Source organism: Phocoena sinus, chromosome 19, assembly GCF_008692025.1.
Source record: "Phocoena sinus isolate mPhoSin1 chromosome 19, mPhoSin1.pri, whole genome shotgun sequence".
In the NCBI taxonomy this organism is placed as follows: Eukaryota; Metazoa; Chordata; class Mammalia; order Artiodactyla; family Phocoenidae; genus Phocoena; species Phocoena sinus.
In genome coordinates this window covers 11595961-11614948 of record NC_045781.1, presented here as the reverse complement: position 1 = coordinate 11614948, position 18988 = coordinate 11595961, and the positions used below count along the sequence as shown (strand labels likewise).

The 18988-nt window shown below is 56.2% G+C and overlaps 2 protein-coding genes across 3 annotated transcripts in view; both read left to right on the top strand.

Moving 5' to 3' along the window:
• Positions 1 to 4571, top strand: part of HNRNPUL1 (heterogeneous nuclear ribonucleoprotein U like 1) — a 34690-nt gene extending 30119 nt beyond the window's left edge. The window contains 3 exon segments of the mRNA XM_032612086.1: positions 884 to 1173; positions 2576 to 2770; positions 3354 to 4571. Coding sequence (XP_032467977.1) covers positions 884 to 1173; positions 2576 to 2770; positions 3354 to 3470 — 602 coding nt within the window. The 3' untranslated portion in view covers positions 3471 to 4571.
• Positions 4572 to 7015: 2444 nt separating this feature from the next.
• CCDC97 (coiled-coil domain containing 97) lies at positions 7016 to 17685 on the top strand. Of its 2 annotated transcripts, XM_032612088.1 has the most exons (6): positions 7016 to 7214; positions 10191 to 10646; positions 12625 to 12903; positions 13366 to 13495; positions 15451 to 15513; positions 17063 to 17685. In XM_032612088.1, the coding sequence occupies exons 1-6, from the start codon at positions 7157 to 7159 to the stop codon at positions 17346 to 17348; spliced, it is 1272 nt and encodes a 423-aa protein (XP_032467979.1). In that variant the 5' UTR covers positions 7016 to 7156; the 3' UTR covers positions 17349 to 17685. The 2 variants fall into 2 exon arrangements, with proteins under 2 accessions (XP_032467979.1, XP_032467980.1); XM_032612089.1 differs by having other exon boundaries at positions 15451 to 17685.
• Positions 17686 to 18988: the final 1303 nt, after the last annotated feature.

Here is an 18988-nt window from a genome sequence, read left to right as displayed (position 1 = left end):
CCTCATCTGACCATGAGCTTCTTGAGAAGAGCGGCCAGACCGAGTTTACTGCCAGTCCTGGGTCCCACCTCAGGACCTGACACAGGGCAAATATTAGGAATGGTTTTGCTTCTGAAACGCATGGAGAAACAGGCTTGGAGAGGTTAATTTGCCCAAGATTCACCTAGCTGAATCCATAGTTGGGATCAAGTGATGATGGATCCAGAGCCCAGGTTCTTACTAAGTTATGCTATCTCTGAAGTGTATGATCATGATTTAATAAGCATGCCCTACTCTGTTTCAGTCTTGTGCTGGGTGGTTTTGGAGACAGAGCCTTGACCCAGACACTATATCATCCTGTAGTGACAGTCCAGAAGGATTCTGGGCTGAATGGCACAGCCTGGGGGTACTTTGAGCTCCAGTGATACCTGATCCAGCCTGCAGGGGAGCAGGGCTCAGGAAAGGCCTCTTGAAATGCTGATATCTAAGCTGAGGTCCAGAAGCCAGTAGGAATTGGCTGGGGGAAGGGTTCTGGGCTCATGAAAACTGCACAAAGGCTCAGAAGAGGCCAGCCCATTTGGCCAAGCCTGAAAAGGACTGTCCCCAGTGCTTAGATGTTGGGGACACAGTAGAGACTAAGACAGCCGTGGTCCCAGGCTTACAGTCCAGTGGGCAAGACAAACCTGTCAGCAGGCCCTAACAACTGAGTGTTACCAGGGCGGCATGCGGGGGGTGCTCCCAGGGCTCTGGGGAAGGCCGGAGGGGGTGCTTTACTTGTTCACTGGGACTGGGCTCCTGCTCTGTGCCTGGTCACACTGGAGCTACAGCAGTCTTCAAGACAGCCCAGCTCCTGAGGGTCCCAAACTGAGAACAGTGGGGCCTCTCACCTGATTCTCCAATGCAGGTTTCAACCGCAGTGGAGGTGGTGGCTACAACCAGAACCGCTGGGGTAACAACAGCCGGGATAACAACAACTCCAACACCCGAGGCAGCTACAACCGGGCTCCCCAGCAACAGCCGCCACCACAGCAGCCACCGCCACCGCAGCCACCGCCACAGCAGCCTCCACCACCACCCAGCTACAGCCCTGCTCGGAACCCCCCAGGGGCCGGCAGCTACGCTAAGAACAGCAACATCCCTGGCTCGAGCGCCAATACCAGCACCCCTACTGTCAGCAGCTACAGCCCTCCACAGGTGAGAGGATAAGCGTGCGTGTGTGTGTGAACAGGTGAGAGGAGGTGGGTCCAGGGAAATCACCAACATGTGCTCCAGCCACAGGTCTTCACTCTTGCCTCCAGCCCTGCCCTTTCTCCCTTCCCTGCCAGTGCTTTTGGCTGAGACAGACGCTAGATATTCCCAGATGCCTTCCAGACCCAGAGTAAATCGGGGAACCTACCTGTTCTGTCATCCCTCTCAGGGCGGGCTGTATGTGTTGGTCCCACAAGCAAGTGCATTTCTCTTGGCTGCGTTCTCTTGGCTGTGTCACTGGCCTCACTGAATCCCCAAGAAAGCACTCAATTGGAGTTACCCCTTCAACCTAGGCTTGAAGGGGCTGATCCCCTTGTCTTTAGATGTAGGGACAGACTCTAAGGTTGGTGAGGACTTGACCTCTGCCCTGAGAGCTTCACTGCGGAGCAGCTCCAGGCTCAGTTTGAGTTCTCAGTGAGCCAGTGCTCAGCTCTGGTGCACACAGGCCCCTTAACCAGAGCAGTCCCCGTTTACTGAGCACCTTCCACACTTCAGGCCTGGAGGCAGCTGCCAGGAGACACAGGTGAATGGTTCTAGTCCTGGGCTAACCAGAATACTTCCTAGAACAGGAGTTGGGCAGACACAAGTTCAAACCCCAGCCCCACAGCGTTCTGGTTTTGTGACCTTGGACAAACAGCTTCACCTCTTGGGACCTCGTTTTCCTCATAAAGGACTAGAGTTAGTAGTAGAACTTACTTCCACGGTTTGTTGTGAGGGGAAGATGACATCATAGCTTTGCAGGTAAGGCTCTGGAACTAGGCGGACCTGGGGGCAAGTCACAGCTCTGCCACTTCTTACCTGTGTGGCTTGGGCCTAATGATTTCACCTTCCTGAGCCTCACCTTCCTTCTCTGTAAAACGAAGCCAATGGAGCCTGCCTCAGAGAGTTGATGGGGGGATTAGAGGAGTTGAGGATCCAGCCTGGACATGGGAAGCACTTAGGAAATTGCCACTACAGTTTTTCTTAGCAGGTCTTCCAATAACAAATACCACCATTTATTGTGCCCAATGGATGGTGCACGTAAGCTTAGTGAATATGCAAGGCAATCCAAAGGGGTGGTTCTGTTGTAATTCTCATTTTACAGAGAAAAAAGAAAACACTGGGATTTCAAGAGCTGCTGTGTGCCTTGCTCCTCCAGGGTCTCATAGCTGGGATTAGAGTCCAGAATTTAGCTCTTGATCCTACCCTGTCCTGCCATGTCACAGAGCTGACCCACCTCCTTCTCAGCCCTGAAACAGCGTCCACCAGGGAAGTTCCTTTGTGGACCCACTGCTTACAAAGGCCCTTCCTCCATCCCAGCTGAGGTGGCTGTTTCACAGAGACTTGTTTTTTTCCCTCCACTTCCCAGCCGAGTTACAGCCAGCCACCTCCCTACAACCAGGGAGGTTACAGCCAGGGCTACACAGCTCCACCACCTCCACCTCCGCCACCACCTGCCTACAACTATGGGAGCTACGGCGGCTACAACCCAGCCCCTTACACCCCTCCACCGCCCCCTACCGCACAGACCTACCCTCAGCCCAGCTATAACCAGTACCAACAGGTAAGTGCCACAAGCAGAGGGGGGAGAATGGGGAGACTTCTAGGGGCCCCACAGGGGTGTGTATTCCCAGACCTGTGTCCCTGCTTATCCCTAAAAAGATGGGCAGCTCTCTGGCCTTGGGCTGGTGTCCATCTAGTACAGTATAGCCATGCCGTTTCTTGAACACTTCTACACTGGCTGCTAAGTAACTGCCGTCCTAGTTCCTCTCCCCAGTGCAGCAAGCAGAGGGCTTAGCAGGGGGCCTCAAACCCTGATTCAGTACCATGGCCAGTGTCCATTCTGATTGGTTCATGCTAGGCCCCATACCTGCTTTTGAGTATTTTGAACATGGTATCTAGCTATACCTGAAAGGGCATTAGGTTGGCAACCCGGGAGACCTGGGCTTCAGTCTCTAACTGCCCACCCATGTGACATTAGATCATTCACTTATCCTCCCAAGGTACCTTGATTTCTCTGTCAGACCTATGTGTTGACTGTCATCACCGTACCCATCTCCACCATGGGTGAGGGTGGGGTCAGGGGAGAAGCCAGATGTGGGTCTGGATGAACGACAACCTGGTGCTCTTGGTTTCTCTCTCCCCAGTATGCCCAGCAGTGGAACCAGTACTATCAGAACCAGGGCCAGTGGCCACCGTACTACGGGAACTATGACTACGGGAGCTACTCCGGGAACACACAGGGGGGCACAAGCACACAGTAGCCAGTGTGTCCTGGAGGCCCCTGCCGGCTTCCTCCACCAGCGCCCACCTTGGCCCCCCTTGTCCACCCCCTCCGGGTCACGTGGTGCTGGGGGACGGGTCCTCCCAGGGCTGCCTCTCCTCCAAGGGGCTCTTCCCCCACACAGGGCCGGGCATTTTCCTCCGGATTCAAACAGGCAACAATGACCATTTATTTTGTTTGTCCCCCCACCCCCCTCCTCTTCCTCTTCCTCCCTTCCTCCTTTTTGACTAAAGACCCCCCCCTCCCTTGGTCGTACAGTGAGGCTACAGGGCTGTGGGGGGTGCCCCATCCTGTCCTCTGGTCCCAGCCCTGCTCCAGCCCCTCAGCTTCCCAGATTCTCATGCAGTTGGTTGTAAATTCTTCCAGGAGCTGTTTTACTGTCTACTTTTCAGAATTTAAAAAAAAAAAATCAAAAACTTAAAAACACACAAGTTTAAAAAAGCAAAATGCAGAGGGAGGAAGAAGTGACATATTTTTTTGGTAATTATGCTTTTTTTTTAATTTTTAGAATTTGTCCCTTTTTACTGTGGGTCGGCTGTTGATATTCCATCAGGATAACCATTTCTTTGCTGAGTTCAGGTGACCGAGGAAGAGCCACACCCTCAAAACAAAACACACACAAAACAAAACCACAGAATCATCTTTAACCTAACTTTTTATACAGTGTCTCAGTTTCCGGTAACTTTGCACACAAGCTTCTGTGTTCAGTTGAATTGTACCTGCCTTTTGTATTTGGAGAGAGTGTGACTATTGAACTTGAAACCTTTTATTCCGGGCGTCTTGGTAGTTTCTGGTGGGATTAATCGGGTGAGAGGGAAGAAGGGAGTTGGGGGGCTCCTTCCTTTCAGAACATGAAGTTTCTCCCACTGCCTCCTCTCCAAAGGTCTCCCAGGTGCCAGACCTAAAGGTTTTTCCTACAGTGATCCTCTGATTATTTTTACTTCCCCTTGACCCATATGTTTTAATAGGACTTTAACAAACTGCACTTATTAAGAAATGTGTTTGCCCTGTTTTGTTTTGTTTTTGTTTTGTTTCAATAAATGACATGGCACCTCCTAGCAGGAAGGAAGCAAGGTTTCAACCCTGAAGTGTTACTGCAGTTGGCCTTTAATTGGGGCGGGGGCCTTTTCAAGGGGACATTATTTACTCACTCATTAAACACTTATTGTGGGATTTGTGTGCCTGTCCCCATTTTTGGTGCTGGGGATGCCCCCTTAAACCTGGGGCCCTCAGTTTAAAATCCACTAGTTCATTTTTAACGTGGTTTTCTGGTCTCTGCCCTTTCCAGTTCACCCACAATCCCAGATCCCTCCCGGAATTTGTGAGTAGAAAAGGATGGAACAAGTCCCTAGGCAGAGAGCAAGGTAGGGTGATGGTTGGAAACTAGGGCTGGACTGTTGGGGTCATCCCTTGGTGTGACTGCCCTCTGTGTTGGACTTAGGATGGTTCTTGACCGTGCTCCTGGATCCAGGCTAGTGGGGATTCCAGGAGCTTCTTTATCTAGCCAGTGTTAGGTACTTGCTCTGTTCCTTACCCACACCCACTCTGGACAGTGCTGAGGACACAGCATGACCAAGGCAGTCCTGGACCCTGCCCTCATGGGGCTCTCAGTCCAGAGGTAACACGGACCTGTCATGGAATGGTGGCAGCGCCAAGGTCAGCTGTGAGAGCTTGGGGTGGAGGGGGGTGGTGAGGTGAGGCCTTCGTGGAGAAGGGAAATTTTTTAAAGAGGAATGAGCTGCGACAAAAGACCTTCTGGGGCTTCCCTGGTGGCGCAGTGGTTGAGAGTCCACCTGCCGATGCAGGGGACACGGGTTCGTGCCCCGGTCCGGGAGGATCCCACATGCCGCGGAGCGGCTGGGCCCGTGAGCCATGGCCACTGAGCCTGCGTGTCCGGAGCCCATGCTCCGCAACAGGAGAGGCCACAACAGTGAGGCCCGCGTACCGCAAAAAAAAAAGGACTTTCTGATTGCATCCCCACAGCCTATCCTCCTTCCCCAGCAACTTGAGTCATTTCTTCAATCCCCTTAGGCATGCTGTACTCCGGGCCCCTTGTGAGGGACAAGGCTGGGGCACAGGAGCAGCCAGTTCAGCTCCATCTCTTCCCTCACAGGAACTATCTCAGAGCCTTGTGAAGGGAACACAGGCTACAAAACAGGGAGGAAGAAGGTTGACTACTTTTGAGGAGCCAAGGTTGATGGTTAGTTGGGCTAAAGGGAATCCTAGAGCGGCCTCTCCCTAGGGAGGGCCTCAGGTCCTCTAGGCTGGAAAGTCCCCTTCCCTGCAGGTCCATGTGTTGGGCAACAGTGCCCTCTGCTGGCCTCTCCTGGCGATATGTCTTAAGTGTAGTCAGTCCCCATCTATCTCAAGTGACAAATGAGCCACTTTTCTCCAGATCCCTTATCCTGGGAATGCAAACGGGAGGTTATTCCTCTGCCTTTGGCCTTAATATCTGGGTTACTGCATCAGCCTCCTCACAGATCTCTCTGACCTCCAGTCCCTTACCCTGATACCCCCCTGCTCACTCCCCACAGGATAAAGGAGCTCAAGCTACTTATGGCTTACAGGCTCCACATGCCTGGCCCCTGGTGACCTCACTGGCATTACCTTTTACCACTACCCTTTCAAACTTAAGATCACTAGTTCTAGGGGAATCACAAATCCCTTTTAGAATCTAAATGCCATGAACTTCTGCCTTGGAAATACATGTGTACGTGGAATTTTGCATAAAGATTTGTGAGGTTTTCCAATCCTTGCAGCCCAATCATGACCTTCAAGTTAGAACTCCTTTCCTATTACCTGGCCATACAGAAGCAACCAGAACTATTGATGCCTGCCTTCCTCTCCAGGGGTTTGCCTTGCCCATCCTCCTACATGAGACGCTTCTCTACCTCTCTCTTATCCTGATTCCTGATCATTTTTCCGGTCTCAGTTTGGGTGTCCTTTACTCTCAGAAAAGAACCTTCCCATGGCCCTCCAGGCTTGGGTGGGCAGCTCCCTTAGCTGGACCTCTGGGTCCATCAGCCCTGCCCACTCAGGGCACTGGTAACACTTGAATGTGAGTCCCTACCCGTCACGTAGGGCAAATCAGGACCAAGGTCTCTCCACACCTGAAGATTCTTCAGGTCCTGGGAGCACAAAGTGGGAAGTTGAGTCTCTGATCTCACCACCTATCTCATGCTAAGCAGGGACTGGGTGTGATGACAGAAGCAAGCGACAAGGCTTAGTAAATATTCTTGAGGTGGTGAAGAAATAAGATAGCCTGGGGTCTAAACCAGAGCCCAAGCCCTCAGAGGCCCTGGAGGGTGGTCATTCAAACCATTCATCCCCAAATTAAGCATGCTGGGCCCTGGAGTCACAGCAGTCACAGGGTGAACAAGCCTTCGCTCTTGAGAGTCCAGTTTCGCAGCGGTTCAAATTGCGGGGGTGCGGCGTGCCGGAAGAATCTATCTGACCCTGGTGCCCTTTTCCTGCCTGGGGTGGGCGGGGCCGGGCGGAAGCACGCATGCGCACAGGAAAATCCAACTTCGTCCCGGAACTTTGGTTCCTGGTGCTGCGGGGCACCCGGCCCCGGTAGTGTGCTCGGCCGGAAGTGGCCGCTGAGGACCGGGGCGGGTATGGTGTGCGGAGCCTGCCACAGCAGGTAACAAGTCGTAGAGAATCGGGATGGAGGCCGTAGCGACAGCGACTGCGACTGCGACGGCGGCGGCGGAACCCGGTGAAGGTGAGGTCCTGGCCACGCGGAGGCGGCGGGAGGGTGGAGTTGCGGTGTCACTGGGAAATGATTCCCTGTGAAGGCGAAGGAGGACTCTTTAAAAGGGGACACCTGGGCTTCCCTGGTGGCGCAGTGGTTGAGAGTCTGCCTTCCGATGCAGAGGACACGGGCTCGTGCCCCGGTCCGGGAGGATCCCACGTGCCGCGGAGCGGCTGGGCCCGTGAGCCATGGCCGCTGAGCCTGCGCGTCCGGAGCCTGTGCTCCACAACGGGAGAGGCCACAACAGAGAGAGGCCCGCGTACCTACCACAGAAAAAAAAAAAAAAAATTCTATCCTGGTGCTTCAGAGTAATCCCGTGTGGGGTGAGGTGCGGTTGAGAGGTTGGTTGAAACATCACTGGACAAGAATTGGTCATTTTTGAAGCTGGATGATGGATATATGGTGGAGGGGGGGTGGTCATTGTACTTTCTACTTATGTGCATGTTTGAAAGTTTCCATAATAAGAAAAAAGCTTTAACCTAAAAAGAAAATCTATCCCTTGATTCCATGCTGCCTTCCAGATACCATTTATCTTCTCCAAAGAGTCATGCACACACTTGCCTCCATTTCCTCACTACCCACCCACTGCAGTCTGGCTTTTACCTTCAGAAACTGCACCCATCGGGGTCCGCAGTGACCTCCCTGTGTAATTAAACTGAGTCACTCTGTTCAGTTTTTTCCTTATTAGACTACTTGGAGAATTCAATGCCATTGACCCCTCCATCCTCCTTGAAAATATTCCCTTGGTTTCTGTGACACCACTCCTTCTGATATCCTTCCTATCTCGGGCTCCTGCTCAGCCAGTATTAGTTTCCTGGGGCTGTTGTAACAAACGACCACAAACTGGCTGGCTTAAAACAACAGAAATTTATTCTCTCACGGTTCTGGAAGCCAGAAGTCTGAAGTCAGTATCACTGGGTTGAAATCAAGGTGTCAGCAGGGCCATGGAGAGCTCCCTCAGAGGCTCTAAGGGAGAACCCATTCCTCACCTTTTCCAGCTTCTGGTGGCTCCTGGCATTCCTTGGTTTGTGGCCACATCACTCCAATTTCTGCTTCTGTCTGTCTTCACCTTGGGTTCTCCTCTGTGTGTGTCAAATCTCCCTCTTATAGGACACTTGTAATGGCGTTTAGGGCCCACCTGGATAATCCAAGATAATCCCCCTATCTCAAGATCCATAATTTAATCATATATGCCAAGACCCCTTTTTTTTTTTTTTTTGGCCATGTAAGGTAACATTCACGGGTTCCAGGAATTAAGACGTGACTATCTTTTGGGGGCCATTTTTTAGCCTCTCACAGCCTCCTTCACAGACGTGTCTTCTCCCCATCCAGTCAGGACTGTTTCTTGGCCCCTCTTCTCTTTCCATACCTTACACACTCCCCCCACCCTCCCCGCGACTTCTTATTTCCTTCAGCTTTACTTCTGTTCTTTGCTCTGACGACTCCCATAACTCAGTCCCCAGCACAACACTTCTACCCTGAGAAGTCTCCCATGTACCAGCAGACTTGTAAATGCCTCCCCTTGGATGTCTCCTGGGCCTGTCATACCGTCCATGCCCCAAACCGGCCTCAGCATCTTCCCCCAGGCTTGCTCCTCATCCATGTCTCTGTGTCAGGGACAATTTGACCAGTCCCCTGGCCAGAGCCCTGTACCTTAACTGGATACCTCCCTCACCTCCCAGCCCTTCATTCCAATGACTTGTCCTACTCGGCCTCCCAGGCATCTTTTTAACCACGACCCCCTCCTGTCCCCTCCTCCACAGCCCCTTTACCTGGTCCAGCCCAGTCTTCTCTTGCCTCAGTCATTAAAACCCTCCCTGAGGGGCTTCCCTGGTGGCGCAGTGGTTGGGAGCCCGCCTGCCGATGCAGGGGACACAGGTTCGTGCCCTGGTCCAGGAGGATCCCACGTGCCGCGGAGCGGCTGGACCCATGAGCCATGGCCGCTGAGCCTGCGCGTCCGGAGCCTGTGCTCCGCAATGGGAGAGGCCACACAGTGAGAGGCCTGCGTACCGGGAAAAAAAAAAAAAAAAAAAAAACCCTCCCTGAAACCCGTTGTGCCTATAACCACCACCCTCTTTCTCTTCCCCACCCCAGCCAAGCTGAAGGAGTTGTCTGTACCTCCTGTCTTCATTTATTTCCTGCTTGCTGTAGCCTTGCTCCAGTTGCCACCACTTTTGAGAAGCAGCTTGCACCAGGGTTTGCCCAGCGCTCAGCTTTTCTGTTACTAGTGCCTGTGCTGTCTTTGACCTTGCCTGTCTTCCCCCATCAGACAGGGTGCTCCCTGGGAGCTGAACTGGATCCCTCCGGGGGTCCTCAGCATTGCCCAGCTCAGGGCCCGGCATAGATTTAGAGTTGCTGAAGAGTGGTTGGATGGGTATGCAAATGAGTAGGAGAGAATGAATGAGTGAGTGAGTGAATCCGTTAGTGAATGTATTGATGATTTCGTGAGCAAGGGAAAAGGCAAAATTGAGTGAATCAATGAATGAAGTGGTCAAGGACCAAGTAAATACACCAAGCACACTATCTCAGGGCCTTTGCACTGGCTGTTCCCTCTGCCAGTTCCCACAGAAATCTCGTGGCTCAGTCCCTCACCACCTCACGTCTCTACTGAAATGTCACCTTTTTGGCAAGGCCTTCTCTGACTGTCCATTTAAAATTGCAGCCTCACCCCCATTCCCTCCTCCTTCCCTTTTTATTTTCCTACACAGCTCTTGGAACCACCTAACGCACTGTATGTTTTCACTAACTATGTTTTCACATGCCTGCGTTCCCCACTAAACTGTCAGTCTCTTGCTTACTGTGGTATCTCTAGGGCCTAGAAGGGTGCCCGGAATATAGTAGGTGCTCAATAAATGTGAAATGAGTGAGTGAGCACCCAGTCCCTTTCACCCACTGCCCCATCCGCTTTCCCATCCCCGGACTGACTGATCTTCCCTCTCCCCACAGGCTGCACGGAGCCCAGTCCTGGGCACTGGGGGGAGCTGAGCTGGACGCCGGTCCCATCCAGACCCCAGGACAAGGCAGAAGCAGCAGAAGGAGCGCCAAGGGCCCTAGACACTGACCCCTCAGAGGTCGGGGACGCGACGGTGAGTGCTATGCTGCACGCCGTGGCTGCCAGCCGCCTGCCCGTGTGCAGCCAGCAGCAGGGCGAGCCTGACCTGACCGAGCAGGAGAAGGTGGCCATCCTGGGCCAGCTGTACCATGAGAAGCCACTGGTGTTCCTGGAGCGCTTCCGCACGGGTCTCCGGGAGGAGCACCTGGCCTGCTTTGGCCACTTGCGCGGCGACCACCGCGCGGACTTCTACTGTGCCGAAGTGGCCCGGCAAGGCAGCACCCGACCCCGCACCTTGCGCACCCGCCTGCGTAACCGCCGCTACGCTGCCCTGCGTGAGCTCATCCAAGGTGTGGGGGCGGGCAGGTTGGGTGGGAGGGGAGACTGAAGCAGAGGAAGTAAGAAACAAGGATGCAGGAACAGAAACGCAGACAGAGATCCTGGGAGATAAGTTTTAAGACAGGGACCCGGGGAGAGACGGAGACAGAAATGTGAGGTGACAGGGTGAGATAGGGAGAGACAAACAGGGACCCAAGGGAAGAGAATGGGACAGGCAGTGAGAAGGGTCAGAATTTAGTAGATAACAGAAGTGCCATTTCAGACCAGCAGGCCAAGGACACAGTATCCAGCACTGTGAGAATTGGTTACCCCTCAGGGAAACTAGATCCCTACCTCACACTGTACACAGAGGCATTGACAGAAACCTAGGGGAATATGTTCCTGACCCAGGAGAGGCAAAGGCCTCTTGAAAAAAAACACATGTGAAAAGCATGAAGGAAAACATTGGTACATTTCTCTTTTTTATTTGTTTACTTATTTATTATTTTTGTAAGATTGGTACCTTTTTGACCATGATGTAGTTACAAGCAGCTTTGTGACCAAAGACACCAGAACTAAAGTTAAAAGATGAGAGCAGGGGCTTCCCTGGTGGCGCAGTGGTTGAGAGTCCGCCTGCCGATGCAGGGGACACGGGTTCGTGCCCCGGTCCGGAAAGATCCCACATGCCGCGGAGCGGCTGGGCCCGTGAGCCACGGCCACTGAGCCTGCGCGTCCGGAGCCTGTGCTCCGCAACGGGAGAGGCCACAACAGTGAGAGGCCCGCGTACCGCAAAAAAAAAAAAAAAAAAAGATGAGAGCAAATGAAGGAGAGAGTGAGTTAAGATTCTAGTTAGGGAGAAGGCACAGGCTGTAGAGAAAGGGATCCGGAGAGAGTGGAGCACAGTGACCGATGAGGAGCAGGGATGAAGAGAGGAGGGAGGATGAGTGAATGAAAGAAGTGGGGTTAGGTGACAGAAACTGAGAAAGCCAGAGAGACAGAGATGGGTGGAGACAGAGGGGCAGAGGAGGGGAGGGAGAAACTGAGACCCAGAGAGAGAGAGTGACAGTGAAAGATAGGGAGAAGGAGGGAGAGAAACAGAATGTGGTGGGAAACATGGGGAACAGAGAAAGGCGGGTAAGAGAGAGAAGGCAAGATGGAGGGCAGGACAGGGATGGTCCCAGGATTCCTGGGCTCTGAGGGCGGGGCTAGGACCAGCGGGCGGGAGGGGCTGGGCAGGCTTAGCTGTTATCTGAGGGACCGGAGACATACGAAGGCCCTGGGTTTGGGGAGTGGGGAAGCCAGGCCCTCAGAGGGGGTGGTTGCAGAGAGGAACGCTCTGGGGAGAGGTGAGATCTGGGGTCTGGAAGACCAACAGGGACACCCCCACCTGGGCAGATGCCCTGCTAGACCTGACGCTGTGCACGCACACGTCTGCTCCATGAAGATGTACACTTACGTGCCCGGCAGTGCAGGCATGTCCAGGTGTGTGCACCAACAGCCAGAACGGGGCTCAGCAGACAGGCACACACAGTCTGCATACTGGCTTCCACGCACAGTATACCTGCCCGCCATGTCCTGCACACCAGCTCCCAGATGCAGGGACCCACAGCAGTGTACGCACACACACACACACACACACACACGAATCCTGCCCAGGCACAGTCGTACACGGGCCCTAGGCCAGCAGTGCCTCAGGCCAGGATGTCCAGCAACCTGTGTACCCTACATGTTTGGACACATGAGTCCACACGTAGATACAGGCCTGGTCGCGCACACTTGCTTAGACACGTGCATGAGTTCTCGTGGTCACGACCTCAGGCATCTGCGTGTGTTTGTATACATTGCTGACTGTGGACGATCACACTCACACTTGTGTGTCTACGGCTTCCTGTCAGCGCAGTCCCACGCCTGGGCGGACACAGGTCTGCGCAGGCCCGCTCACCCTCCGCCCAGCCCCGCGCCTGGCCCGCAGGCCCTTGCCCCCACGCCCACCCTGTCTCCTCCGTGCAGAGGGCGAGTACTTCAGCGACGAGCAGATGCGGTTTCGGGCCCCGCTGCTGTATGAGCAGTACATCGGGCAGTACCTGACCCTAGAGGAGCTCAGCGCCCGCACCCCGGCCCAGCGGCCACCCAAGCCCGGCCCCCCCGGCACTCCCGCCTGCCCGCTCTCTGACCTGCTGCTCCAGTCCTACCAGGAGCGGGAGCTGCAGCAGCGGCTGCTCCAGCAGCAGGAGGAGGAGGAGGCCTGCTTGGAGGAGGAGGAGGAGGAGGAGGACAGCGACGAGGAAGGTGAGGCCCGGCGGTGGGGAAGCCCCGGTGTCGCACAGCCCGGCTCCAGGCTGGTGTGTCTCAGCTCCACAGCACTAGGCCAGGCCCACCTGCGGGAGCAGATCACAGCCCTGCCCTACCTGGCCTGAGTGCCCTGGCCCTTCCCGTCCTCTCCAGCATCCCTGTCCCTGCTCCTCAAAGACACCAAGCAGTCCCTCACCTCCAGGCCTTTGCTCATGCCGTTCCCTCTGCCAGGAGTGCCTTCCCTTTGCCACCCTTCAGGCGTCAGGTCCCAACCCTGCTCTGTGGCCTCCAGAGCACTGTGTCGTCACGTGTTCAGTGTGTGCCCCAGGAAGGTAGGGACGGGGCCGTCTTGGTCACTGCTGTGTTCCCAGTGCCACCCAGCACGAAGGATGCAGCTCTCTGTGGAGGTGTGTTCAGCACAGTCCTCACACACCCCACCCTGGGTGTCTCCCCCTACAGACCAGAGGCCTGACAAAGACTTGGAGGCCTGGGTCCCCGACTCGGAAGAGAGGCTGATCCTGCGGGAAGAGTTCACCAGCCGGATGCACCAGCACTTCCTGGACGGCAAGGATGGGGACTTTGACTACAGGTGCTCCCGTGCCCCCCCCCGCACCCCCCCACCAGTCCCCCAGCCTGGCACCCCACAGGACATGGGCTCTGGGGTCACACAGCCTAAGGGTTTCAGATCAGAGATCAGTGGGTGACCTTGGAGTAGCTTTGTCCCTGTCCGAGCCTGTCCCCTCACCTGAAGGAGGGGAGTGAGCAGGGCTGACATTCAGCCCCGTATTGATAGAACACTGGAACATTCCCGTTTGGGTAGGTGGTGGTGGTGGCCTGGCAGGATGCCAGTACTCCAAGCTTCCTAAGTGTCCCCCAGGACCCCGGACTTCCTCATGCTGCAGGAAGTAATCCCTGGCAGCGTAATGCCTGGCGTGGAGGGGCCTGTGGTGGGTGCCCCTGCAGTGCTGGTTGTTCATTTCTCCAGTAGAACCCCAGGGATAAGATACCTGGGCCACCTGCTTTGGAAAAGGATTCTGCCATCAGGGAAAAGGACACAGGCGAGTGAAGTATCAGAGTAAAAGATAAATGGTTTTGTCGACGGAGGCAGCCTCGCCTTGTGGTCTGGAACATCAGGTGTGGCAGCAGAGGGCCCTGGTTTCAAACCCAGCCCCCATGACATACGAACAAGCAGAGCCGCAGAGCCTCGTCAGTAGAATGGCGGCAGGGGCGCGGCGGGTGGTGTCATGATTGCCACAGCTACAGCAGCGCCTGGTACCAGAGCCTCACTGGTCCAGTCCGGGATCCCCAGCTCCAGAGGCGAGTCTGGCTGATGCACTATTCCATTGACTGATCTCAGTGTTCCACACAAGGCAGTGAGGAGAGTCCCTGGGCTGTGGGGAGCCCTCGTAAGGGCACCACTGCTGTCATAAAGCCAGGTGCCCACGAGGAAGTCGGCCCTGGTGTGAGGAATGGGGCGCGGTGGGGACTGAAGCCTGTCCCCTCTCCGAGGGGCAGCTGCTGAGCTGCATTCAGCCACCAGGTGCTCGGCGCTGCTGGGTCCACACTGGGGACGAAGCAGGGAACAAAACCGATGGAAGGGTTCCCTGCCCTGAAGGAGTCCCATTCTGGCGAGGAAGGCAGCAAGGAGCGGAATGGAGGTGCTGGAGGTGCGAAACATCTAGTGGCGATGGGGCCAGGAAGAAAGACAGAGCAGGGTCCCGGCATTGGGGGTGGAAGCAGGGTGATGAGGTGGCCGGGGAAGGCTCTCTGAGCAGGTGACATTGGAGCAAAGACCTGCAGGAAGTGAGGGGTAGGCGACATCAATACCCTGGGGAAGAGTGTTCCTGGCGGGGGGGCAGCAGGTGCAAGAGCCTTGAGGGGCACAGAGGAACAGCACGGTATGCGAGGGGTGAGGGGGAGGCCGTCTCATCAGGGGGTGGCGGGGCTGGATTGGACAGGGCTTCCTGCACCAAAGAGAGTGTGAGGGAGCCTGGTAGGGTTTGGAGCACAACCGGGGGTCCTCCTCACAACTTAGGATCACTTGTTGCCTGAGGGCAAGGTTTCTCAACTTCAGCACTGTGGACCTTTGGGGCTGGATAACCCTTTGTCCTGTGTGTGGCAGGTGTCGAGCAGCATCCCTGACGTCCACCACTGGATGCCAGTAGCAGCCCCCCAACTTGTAACCACCAAAATGTCTCCAGTTATCACAAATGTTCCTTGCGGGGCGGGGGGGGGGGGGGCAGAATCTTCCTGGTTGAGAACCACTGCCTCAGGGCCCAGATGTGGGCCCATGTGTCACCACATCTTCTGGCTTTTTAAGAGAAACCAGAAGTTTTCATGTAAAATCTCTGCTTTGGAAAATGTTGCCTTTTGTTTGAAGCCCTGAGAGAGGCAACATAACCCAGCTGTAAGTTCGCTCTGACTTACAGCTGCCAGCCTATGGCCTTTCACTTCAGGGGGCCCCAGGCCCCAGCTCCTCTCCACAGAAGCGGGGAGGCTGGGGTGCAGGCAGAGCCAGCCCCTGACAGCTCCCTCCCCCTGCAGCACCGTGGACGACAACCCTGACTTCGACAACCTGGACATCGTGGCCCGGGATGAAGAGGAGAGGTACTTCGACGAGGAGGAGCCCGAGGACGCACCCAGCCCAGAGCTGGACGGGGACTGATGGCTGCTGCGCCCACCCTGTCCCCCGCCCCAACGAGGCTGCTGGTTACAGGCCAGGCCGGCTCAGTGACTTTCTCTAGGCGACAGCAGGGTGGCTGCCCTATACCACCAAGCCTCGCTAGGTCTGGTCCCATCTCCGCGGCCCCCTCCCCCTTGCTCTCCATTTCCTTCTCCCCCTGAACCCTGGTGCCTCTCTCCTTCCTCTCTCCTCTCTCTCAGTCTTTTTCTCACCACCTTTCTGTCTCCTGCTTTCTGTGTCTCTCGCTCTTTCTCCACCTCCCTCTTTTTCCTGTCTGTCTTTCTCTTTCTCCCCCTCTCTCTGTGCCTCGGCCTCTGTCCCCACAGCAGGGCCCAGGATGAACACCCTCCCCTTGACCTAGGCCAGTGGGGCCCTTTGTCGCTGGAGCTGGCCAGGTTGAACCCAGGGCGGAGCTCCGCCTCTCCCTCCCCAGCCCCGCCTCTGCTCTCCTGCCCCTCTGTGCTTGAGGCTCAGTCTCACACTCGCACCTCCTTGCCTCTGTTACGTTCCATCTCCTTCGGCCTCCCTCCATCTTTCGCAGCCTCTGTGCTGGGTCTGTCCCTCTGTCTCTCAGCCTTTATCTCTGGATTTCAGTACCCCCCCGCAAGGCCCTGAGCATCCCCCATCCTGGCTGCTGTGGGCCACAGAGCCTGACTGCGGAGTAATCGGGCCTCGCTGTGGGCAGTGGGGAGACCTTGGGGGTGGCCACCGGCTCTCACCTCTCCCTCAGGACCCAGGTTTGGGAGAGGTGTGCAGGGGCAGCGTGGGATCGTGGGCCTGCCAGGTCGGGTATAGAGGGAGAGGAGGGACTTTCCCCTCCCAACCCCACCAGCCCCCCTCTGCCCAGCCACAATTTTCCCTTCCTTCACTTCCTCCACCTCCCTCTCCTGTTTACACTTCCAAAATATGCACAGGCTGTTATCATGGGTCCTGAGTCATCACACACACGCGCGCGCGCGCGCGCGCGCGCACACACACACACAGCCAGCCCCAGCATCCCTGCCCCAAGCTGGCCCCACCGAGCCCCCTGCCGCCCTGGGCTAATGGGAGCCAGATGGCTGCCTGGTGACTCAGCCACTGGCCTGTGGGAACCCAGGCATCCCGCCTTCCCATGCCCCCATACCCAGCTCACGCTCCCCCAGTAGACATACGCAGGGAAGGGGCCAGCTGCTAGCGGGGGAGGACACAGGCCATGTGTTGGAGAGGTGGGGCCCGGGGACCCCTCACTCCCGTGAGCCAGGCCTGAAGGACCCTCAAAACTGCCTTCTCCAGCATGGAGCCCAGAGTGCCGGGGAGACCCCACGGACTCCTGGGGCCACAGCTTTTGACCCCCAGGCCTCGCCTCTGCCCTCTGGCTCAACTGGAATTAGAGCCAGACACAGAAAGTGAGAGCTAGACAGAGGCCAAGGGATGTTCAGACAGACTATTAAATAAGGAAACTTCTGGTTACTGAGCAGTTCTGTCCTGTGCCAGGCCCCAGCAAGGTGCCCGATGCTGCACTGAATCCTCCACACAGCCCCGCGAACGAGGGGCTCAGCTCCATTCCGTATGTGGGTCACAGGAGGCCCAGAAAGGAGATGTCACGTACTCAAGGCCACGTGGCCATCAGAGATGGAAGCCCGGGTGTAGAATCGTAAGTCCTGGAGACCACCTCCTGGCCTGCCTGTCCGCTCTCAGGGCCACACAGAGTAGACAGACGCAGACTTCTTCAGGGGTAACGACTGAAGGAGAGTTAGCTGTTGAGGATAACAGCAGCTAACACCTTTGGGGCCCTCCTGGCGCGCTAGGCACTGTCCTTCCTGTGCACAGATGGACAGCATCATCTAGTGTTTAGTACCTGAGTCACTGAAGGTCATCACTGAAGGTCATCACAGAGGTCCCATGCAGTATAAACTGTCAGTACTGATAGGGTGTCTCCCAGAGGAGGCCCAAGGCCAGCCAGCCAGCTAGGCTCACGGTTGGGAGAGACGTTTGTCTCGGGTGCTTGTGTTGCTGCCCTCAAGTTGTGAGAGGTCTTTCATAATACAGGCATCAGCCCTGGGTGATGGGCGCATTTTTCAGCGGTCTGTCATTTGATCATTAAATCTGTGATACACTGTGCCGTACCTAAATTTGTTACATACATTTTCTAAGTGATGAGAGATGGCAATTGAGTCAGAATTAGGGTTAGTCAGATGGTAGAGAAGGAGCGTCTGTCTCAGAGACCGAGGTGGAGCCCAGAGGCACTCCCCCATCACAGCCTCAGACCCGCTGAGACCTGGAGGTGCCCAGAGAGGCGCCTGCCCCTCCACTCCTGGTTCTGGGGTTGGGGTGGGCGGAGAGTCTGAGTCAGGGAAGGGAGAGCCCCTCCGAGGGCATCCGGCCCCCACCCCCGTGTCTCCTGTCTGTCCTGGCCAGGCTCTGCTGGCTGCCACCCCACCCCCCATGTCTGACACCTCTTTGCGTCCTGCCCCTCTCCTCATCCCCTCCGACCATCTGCCTCGCTGTCCCTTCTCCCTGCTGCTGCTGTCTCCTTCCTCTGCCTCTCCCCTAGCTCCGTCTTCCCTTTCGGTCTGTCTCTGCAGCTCTCTGTCATCGTCTCCCCATCGCTTCTCGTCTCCCCTCTCTCAGCCCCTTCTCTTCCCCCTCGTTGTGCCCGGGCCTCTGCCTCCTCTTCTCTCCTCTCCCTCCTTGTCATTCCCTCCCTCTCTGTCTCCGCGTCCCCATGCCTTTCTGTCAGAGCCCCCCCCCCCCCCGCCTCGTCTTCACCCTCATTTTTTCCTACTCCTCTCTCCGCTGTCTCCTGGCCCACCGCCCTTGTCCCATCTCTGCTGGTCTCTCTCCCAGATCCTGGGAAGCCCAGTGGGGGTGTCGGGGTCAGGGCTTCACTGGTGGCCCCTGGGAGCCCAGAATTAGGGGTCACCACCTCGCCCCCACCCAGAAAGGGGGCAGGGAGGCTGCGGCCTGTCTGGCCAGAAGGAAGTGACTGTGCTGTGGCCTGGTCACCCCCACCCCCAAGACCTGCCCGGCTGCTGCCGCCCCCGGGCTGGGGCCAAGTAAACACAGCTGCCGGCAGCCCAAGATATTTATACTGAGGTCCGGGCGTGGGTCCAGTGCCCACCACAGCCCCTGCCCTGCCCTGCCCGCCACGGCCAGCCCCGAGCCAACGTGGCACCAGCCGGCAAGGGGACGCGCCGCAGGCACAGCCTGCACTCAGCATGGAGGCCGCATCACTTGGGATGCCAGCGGCTTCACTAGGGACACAGGATGCCCCCCATCCCTGGAAACACCAGCACAAGTGCAGCCCCACACGTGCAGCTGCTTGTGAACGTGAACACACTCACCCCACTGAAAACTCGAGAGTGATAGAGCAAAATAGAGACCCACACGACTGCTCACACACTGAAGTCATCAGCCCAC